Genomic DNA, 8,903 nt, shown 5'->3' with positions numbered 1-8,903 from the left:
AACTTTCTCATTTCGAATTATTATTTATGTACCTCTAATCTCTATGATAGAGTTATATATGGATATAGTAGACTATAATAAAAATTGTAATTATAAAAAAATTTAGACGCATATTCCGTTTTAATAATGGATCACTTACTTACCAACTACCACTGCACTCAATTCTTTTTGTTGACTGTATAAGTATGTTTGTGCGTATTTAATAATTGTGCAAAATAAACATTTATCCAAGCAATGGTTCTGTGGAAAGTGGAAACTGCTGTTAATTATTATATAATATGTAGATGAAAAATTATATTTAATATTTTTTTAATTAACATAAGTTTTATAAAGATCCTTTTTTTATATTTTATTATGAATCACTTTACACAAAAAATAAATTTAATAGATAAAAATATAATATGAATAATTATATCTAACAATTTAAATGAATTGAAATATTAAATGTTCCTAACTTTTAGTTAAAGTTCAATTTTGTTCTCAATAATATTTAAAATATTTTAATTTTATTCGTAATATTTTTAAAGTGTTTCAATTATATAATTATATTTTTATTGTTAAATTATTAATAGTGTTGTCACTTTTTTTTCTCAATTTTTTCTTTGTTGTATCCTACTCCACGCACCATTTCCAGTGCCATTGTCCCTGCTACCATTGTTGTTACCACTATTTTTTAATATAAAAATGAGAAATAGAAAAAAAACGCAAAAGATAAGAAACAAAAAAAATTAAGAAAAAGGAAAAGAAATAGAAAAAATATGTGTTTTCTTCAAAGATTTTTGTATTTGGTTTTATAAAATTTTTATATTTCTATTATTTTAAAACAAACTAGTAATAGTTTAATATTAAAAATTTAATTACAAAAATACCCCGTTCATTATTCAATATTATTTATCGTGTATATAAAAAATAATATATTATATATCATTGTGTAAATAAAGAAAAATATATACTATAGTGCATTATTACTGTTCTAGAAAGAATTATGAATATATTAAGCTAACAAGTTTTTGTTTCCTTTGTATGAATTAATGGTTTGGTGTTATTATTTTAATGAGGCACTTAGATTCTGTTGTTTTGTTTGTTAAGCGAATTATTGGTGAAGGGAATAAATAAAGCATCTGACATTGATCTCCATACTTGTATGCCGTACCCCTAACCCTAGGTATAGTCCCAACAATCCCAATAAGGTTCGAACCCAAATTGAGGAACTAAGTCTCTCATATTAATTTATTTTATTTATTTATACCCTCAAAAAACCAAAGGCCACCACCACGCCAGCTTTTGCGTTTCCACACTTTAATTAATTTATTCATTAAAAAGGAATACTAAGCTATCATGGGTTGTTAATGTAGCAATAAAAGTTTGTCACATATTTTATAAAGGCGTGTATAGATTTTGTTTTTTTTTTACTAGGCAATTACTTTGATTTTTTTTGTTTTACACGGTATTCCCCAGTCCGACAGGTAAAGGACTAATTCATTGCAGATCTGAACTTCATTTAAGAGTCTGTCGTTAACTAATGGGTTATTGCATGCACAAGATAGGATTAAGCGAACGAATGAGCTTACCACTCGAACAACCCAAATTGGTTACTTTGATTGTTTTAAGAGAGAATTAGAGGATGAATTATTTTTTATTGTTAATTATTGTATAATAGGTTTAATTTAATTATATATACATTTAATATATAATAATGATGATACTTTTAATCAATTAAACTCATTAAATTTGGAAAAAGACTTTAATTATCTTAGAGCACCTAGCTACCCGTTAAATATATCTTAAAATTGTATAAATATTTTTTAAATTTCATATTATTAAACTACCAATGATGTAATAAATTAATTAATTAACACTTAATTTAAATATTATACTTTATTGGATTATTCAAATGAAAATATATAATAAGATTTATTTCATGTTGTATTAAATGTATGCATAATTAGACATATCATATAATAATACATGATAAAATTTAATTATTATCCAAAATTTATTTGACAAATGATATATAAGTCTTTCTATAAATAAATATATACACTGATTATTAAATCTTAAATAATAAAAGTATTTTAATTTGATATATGTTGTTGGTGAATTTTACTAATAATGAAGTCATGTAAACTTTTGTTAATGAAAAGATATAAAAATAAAAAAAGATGAAAGGGAATGGTGATGAGTCAATGAAAGTAAAGGAGAAAAGAAAAAGCAAGTTGTGCAAAGTTTCAGAGTCTATAAAATACATGAGAGCCTCAAAACTTTAGGTTCTTCATTGAATAGAGGGAGGGAGGTAGTAGCTACTAAGAAAGCAAAAAAACACAAGCTCTCAAACCTTTATTAGGCAAAGCCCTTGTTTGGGTGCACATACAAGGAAATAGCACAAAGGTGTGTCAAGAAAGATATCAACAAAGTAGAGAAGAAAAATTAAAGGAGAATAATAATTATTATTATTATCAAAGATTTTTAAAAATAGTTCATTATTTTCTTCTTTGTATATTTTTTATGTTTTGAAGGCATATATCATCATCACATAGAAGAGTGAGAAGTGAAGCAAATGATGGCTGGGAACCCTAATAATTGGTGGAGCATGAATCCATCTTCTTTGATCCCTTATACTCAATATGTGCTTGGATCTTCTTCTTCTTCAATTCCTTTCAATCCTTTGGTGGCAGAAATTCCAGAACCTTCTCCTCAGTCTTGGAGCCAACTTCTTTTGTAAGATCTTTCTTCCAATCCTTTGTGCCTGTATCTTCTTCTTCGTCTTCGTTTTCGTCTTCGTTTTCGTCTTATTATTATTATTATTAACAACATCCATTGCTATTATATAGTTTGTATTATAGATTAGCCCAATGAATAAGTCTTTCTTTACTTGAAAAAATTACAAGATAATATTTTGAGATTAAAGATTATGTTAAAATATGTTAATAAACATGACTTTATTTTTCTTTTTATTTTTCTTTTTAAAGCAACATGAACATTTAATTATCAAAGGGCCCTTTTATATTTCTTTTGATTTTTGCAGCACTGGGTTACCAGGAGAAGAAGAGAGACTTGGATTCAATCATTTTCATCAATCAAAAAAGTTAGAAAACTGGGATGACCATAATATCCTCATCAACAACAACAATAATCAACACAACACAAGAGTTGGTCCTAATAATAATAATATGATTGTTGATGGAATAATAAAGCAAGAGGTTTCCCAAAGTGGCAACTTGTACGGCCAAGAAGAGTTTCATGCTTCTAATGGGTCAACTTGGTCAACACATATGGTTCCCATTAATTCTTCATCACCTAGGTCAAGTGTCACTACCAATAATAATAACAATAATAATTTATTGGATTTCTCTTATAACAAGGTTGATCATAGCAAGAACCAACTACCTTATGCCACACCTCAGGTATATATACATAAGAAGATTAGCTAGCACTAATCATTATTATTACTATTATTTTGCTAATAATTAGCATCTTAGTATATATACTTTAATTAAGTGTTGGAATTCTAATTTAGTCATGCATGTACTAATTTTTATCTTTTATATATATTAAATATTGTAAAAATTTACGTACAGTTGTCTTTATATGAAGTTAAAAGTTAAGAATTATTATATCATAATATAGTAAAATCTGTTAAATCATCTAACAGCTCTTAATTATCAACTTCACGTAAAGACAACTGTATGTCTCTACATTATATTTAAATTAATTAATTTCTTTAATTTTCTCTTTTGCCCTAATAGTGTAATAGCACATCCAGTGCTGGAATTTGCAAGAAAGCTAAGGGTCAATCAACTTCAAGCTTACCACCATTGAAGGTCCTCTTTCTCTCTCTCTCTAAAACACAAACATACATAGTTGGTGTATTTTTGTGTGTTGTCTTTTTTTGGTTTGTTTGTCTCTCTAAGACTGTAATATTCTTTCTGCTCAGCTGAAAACACATATCATTGTTAACAGGGAGCAAAAAAAAAAAGCATATATATAAAAATTATGAATGAATTCATTTATGTCCTCATTCACTTCCATTTATGAAATCTGAAATTTTGTACTCATCATCAGGTGAGAAAGGAGAAGCTTGGTGATAGAATAACAGCACTTCACCAGCTAGTTTCCCCATTTGGAAAGGTATCAATAATAATATTAATAATTAATTCAATTATTGTTATCACACTCCATTAGCCATAAATGATAATGTCACACAATATCATGTTTAATTATTTACTTGTATATTTATTATAAAAAACATAATAAAATATAAATTTAATTTTAATATACTATTAGTATAAAAATAATTATTTTTTATATTAATAACATAAATAATTATTTAAAAAAACGAATATAATTAAATAATTATATAAATTGATAAAATATATACTTAAATGTTTATATTAATTCATACATAGAAATTAATTAAGAAACTATTACAATACAACTAGTGATATTATTGTATAGAAAATTTTTTAAATGTATTTAAAACATTGATATTTCAGTAATTTTAATAATTAATTTTAATTAATAAATATTATATATATTTTTTATAATTAAAATTAACGGTTAAAATTATTAGAACATCGATGTATCCAGTACATTTAAACTATTGTATGTATTTGGTTACAGTGTTTACTAGTCCATCCCCATGAATAGTTATTTTCCAGCTTTGTAAGATCCAATATCCAATAATCTAGACTTTAGGTCTTTATTAATATGAACTTTTTGTGATTGATTTTAAGCAAAAAAAGAGAAAAAAAAAAAAGAGAAAGAAAAGAAAGGTGAAAAGAAAGATGACCAGGCCTTGTGGTATGTGTTTAACTTTTGCAGACTGACACAGCTTCTGTGTTGTTAGAAGCCATTGGATATATTAGATTCCTTCAGAGTCAAATTGAGGTGATGTTTCTCTCTACACACTCACTCACTCATTCATCTGCAACTGCAAGCTATTCATCAGTGTCAGTAGTGTTAATTAGAGCATGCACTTAAAGTACTGTTACCACACCCATATCATCTTTCTCCATCTCACAATTCAAAAACATTCTTTAGCCATGCAAGTTATCAATTTTTAATTTACACACTCATCTTATAGTTTTTTTAATAATATTTTTTTAAAAATTAATTTTAAATTAATTTAATTATTCTATTAACTTTTATAATTTTATTTAATTTTTAATTAAACTCTTATATTTTTTTAATTAGATTTCTACACTGTTTTTAATTTTATAATTATATTATTTTCATATTAAAAATATTAAAATTAACATAATATTTTTATCAAAATACATATGGTCAAAGATTTAATTAAGTTTTTAATTAAAAATACCTTTAATTTGCGAAGAAATTCAGTTAATTTTAAAAAATTTTACACTATAAAGGACTTAATTACAAAATTAAAGCAATGCATGAATCTAATTGAAAAAAAAAACATAAGGATCTAATTAAAAATTTAATAAAATTATAAAGATCAACAAAGTAATTAAACCTTTAAAATTTTATTTGTAATGTTCTGATATGAGTTAATTATAAATTAGGAAGAATTTTAAATATTTTTAAAATATTGGTGTTTTGATAATTTTAATTATATATATAATATATATTAATTAAAATTAATAATTAAAATGACTGAAATATTAATATTTTAAGAATATTTAAATTTTTTTTATAAGTTATATAATATTTCAAGATTAAAAGAATTTTTAAACATAATGCCACTCATTAGAAAGGTTTATTAATTATTATTATTTGTAATAATGATGTGATTTATTAATTTTAAATTTATTTTTTCACTCACTTGGTGCAGGCACTTAGTTCTCCTTACTTAGGCAATGGATCAAAAAACATGAGAAGTCAACAGTATGTAAGTACCAATTTTCCAATTCAATATAACAAATTATACATGTGTTGAACATATAATTAAATATAGTAAGGGAGAGGTATAAACTAATGTGAATCTTTTTTTTTTAATCTTGATTTGATAATGTATGTCAATTTGAATTATTAGATGATAAAAAGGGAAGAAAGTATATGAACATTAAAAGTATGGTATTATATATATAATGTCCAAATAATTTATAAACACTAACTTTTTCCAAAGCCTCTTTTTCTCTTCAAACTCTCACGCGTTTGAGAGAAGGACAAAAATATCCATATTGTATGTTATGTAACTAGAACAGGGACAGTTCCATATAATTGAAGGAAAAGTTCCCACTTTTTAATTTTTTTAATTTTTTAATTTTTTTTAATTTTTTAATTTTTATTTTATCAAACAAACAGGTACATGGAGAAAGAAATTCTGTATTTCCTGAGGACCCCGGTCAGGTATGCATGCTTTATTGGATCCATCAACTTTTTTCATTATAATTAAATTAATTATTAGGAGGCTCATCATAATGCAATATTATTCTAATTAATTATTTAATTAATTAATTAAACCCTAGAGAAAGAAGAAAGGATAGAATTGAAAAATGACATGGTTTCTCAGCTTTTTAAAACACCCTTTTAAAGCTACTAGTGAAAAGCATAATGTGAGGCTACATTGCTATTAAGTCAAAAAGTGAAATTACTAATTAAACTTTTTTAAATTAATATATTTTTTTATTCCTATCTAGCTGTTGAATGATACTGGCCTGAAAAGAAAGGCAGCTTCAAGCCAGGTATTCTTTCTTTCTTTTCATACAAAGCTGTCTCATGATAAGTTTAGTATATTCTCCCTTCATTGACTCATTCTTATTTTTGGGTGTTTTATAAGTGTGAATTCTTCAACCTAATCATTATTTTCTTTTGATAAACTCAGCCTAATCATTATCATTGTGTATCAAGTTAAGAAGCATTCTAAGCTTTTTTCATTACTTAATGATGAAGATAACATATTAAATTCAAGTACATGTTATTTATTTCTTTCTTCAATCCCGGGGGGAAAAAAGCAAGGGCTATTTTAGCATCTTATTCATTCTAAAGTTATAAAAAAATTCTTATAAATTAAATACTACAATGTTAGTCCAAACATTTCCGAAAACATGTTATTTTAAAAAAATAGTTTTATAGTAGTTAGGAAACCGGATTATCATAACTCTACTCTTTAGGAATTAAATTAAAATACTTTTAAATTAAGTTTAATTACTTTATTAGTCCCTATAGTTTCACTAAATTTATCATTAGGTCTTTGCACTTTTTTTTTAATTAAGTCCCAACATTATTTTTAATTTTGTAATTAGGTTATTTTCATGTTAAAAATCTTAAAATTAACAAAATATTTCTTTTAAAAAATGTGGTCAAAGATTTAGTTAAGTTCTTAATTATAGATACTTTTAATTTACGAAAAAATATCCAATTAATTCTAATATTTTTACACTAAAAAAGATCTCATTATAAAATTGAAAACAATATAGGGACCAATTGAATAGAAAAAAAAAATACAGAAACCTAATTGAAAATTCGGTAAAACTATAGAGATTAACAGAGTAATTAAACGTTTAAACTATAAATTTAATTATTTTAAAAATAAAATTATTTTAGAAATAATTGAAATGTTTGGACTAAAAATTGAAATTCTTTAATGTAAGAAACAAAATTATTTAAACCTATTAATTAATTAATTTTATTTATGAAAAAAAATTCAGGATTCAAAAGATAACAAGGCAAAGGATTTGAGGAGTAGAGGATTGTGCTTGGTACCTGTGTCCTTCACCCAACATGTTGGAAATGAAAATGGAGCTGATTTCTGGGCACCTGCATATGGTAGTGGATTCTAATTAACATGTATGAGTATGAATCCTTTTTTGCTAAACAAATTAAAATGTGACAATATATAACATCTTGAGCAGTCAATCTGTAACAATGAGAGAAGGTTGATTCCTCACGATGCTATATGGCATTAATTATTTATGATAATGAAAAAAAAAAGTGTCCATATATAGTGTATTGTCACTAATCTAATTATTAGGATATATTAATTATTAAGTTGTTTGAGACGTCAAAACTATTTTAGCTATTGTAATTTAATTTTAATTATATATTCTTAATTACTATGCATTTTCTACTGATGAGGTAGTATACTAGTATACCTTAGCTTCTTTAATTGATTCGGAAGGAGGATTATGTTTGTATGTACGATGCAAGATTATAATTAATATTGATATTTAATAAAATTAAAAAAAAAAGGATGAATAATATTTATTGTATGATATTGTATACGAGAGAACAATATTATTTATTTATACTATTACTAAATTAATTTTAAATTTTAAAATAAGCTAAAACAATCAAAATCTCTAAATGATTCTGTTAGAAAAAGATAAACATAATAAATTTTATTTCTAGAAGAGAAAGATAAGATAACAAATAAAAATAACACAAGAATTTAATAATATTTGTGAAAAGAATTTTTATACTACTACTATTCATAATTATATTTAAATTTGATCTAATCAGACCGTTAAAAAAATTAATGAACAATTTGTCAGTGCACTACCAGAAATACGGGTATTACCAACGGGAAGATACCCACGAATAAAAAATAGTGGCAAATTATATGATCGTGATAATCACTTGCAACGTCTTGTATCTCCGTGGCTAAATTTTGTGGATTTTTTCGACGGTTTTATTTGTTCGTGGCTAACTTGAGATGACTTTCCTCATTTACCACAGACCTAATGATCACCGTGATGAATTCAAACGATTTTCACTTCAAAATTGTCTTTAATTTGGCGTTTTTCTCCATCTCTTTCAAAATATTTTTATGCAGTTTATACTTTTTCTCAATTTTTATGCAGGCTTTTCCAATTCTCCAATTGTTAATTTTTTCTCCCTTCTTCCTTTCTAGTGCTACCGTCGAAAAATTATACTCTGCCATATCTCCGAATCTTTTTTTAATTTTTCTTTCTTGATTTAAAAATAATTTTTTTGTGTGG

At 24.9% G+C, this 8,903-nt stretch overlaps 1 protein-coding gene across 3 annotated transcripts; it reads left to right on the top strand.

The window, feature by feature from the left end:
• The first annotated feature begins 2,274 nt into the window (after positions 1–2,274).
• LOC112709916 (transcription factor bHLH68) lies at positions 2,275–8,032 on the top strand. 3 transcript variants are annotated; one of them, XM_025761911.3, is made up of 10 exons: positions 2,275–2,388; positions 2,517–2,718; positions 3,026–3,404; positions 3,747–3,821; positions 4,063–4,128; positions 4,822–4,887; positions 5,795–5,851; positions 6,268–6,312; positions 6,603–6,647; positions 7,614–8,032. In XM_025761911.3, the coding sequence occupies exons 2-10, from the start codon at positions 2,558–2,560 to the stop codon at positions 7,743–7,745; spliced, it is 1,026 nt and encodes a 341-aa protein (XP_025617696.1). In that variant the 5' UTR covers positions 2,275–2,388; positions 2,517–2,557; the 3' UTR covers positions 7,746–8,032. The 3 variants fall into 3 exon arrangements, with proteins under 3 accessions (XP_025617696.1, XP_072058375.1, XP_029144661.1); XM_072202274.1 differs by having other exon boundaries at positions 2,275–2,742; positions 2,832–3,404; XM_029288828.2 differs by lacking the exon at positions 4,822–4,887 and having other exon boundaries at positions 2,275–2,718.
• The last annotated feature ends 871 nt before the right edge of the window (positions 8,033–8,903 follow it).

The sequence above is a fragment of the Arachis hypogaea genome, chromosome 9, assembly GCF_003086295.3.
Source record: "Arachis hypogaea cultivar Tifrunner chromosome 9, arahy.Tifrunner.gnm2.J5K5, whole genome shotgun sequence".
Lineage (NCBI taxonomy): Eukaryota > Viridiplantae > Streptophyta > Magnoliopsida > Fabales > Fabaceae > Arachis > Arachis hypogaea.
The sequence above is the reverse complement of the archived record's forward strand: the minus strand, read 5'-3'. Positions and strand labels throughout refer to the sequence as shown.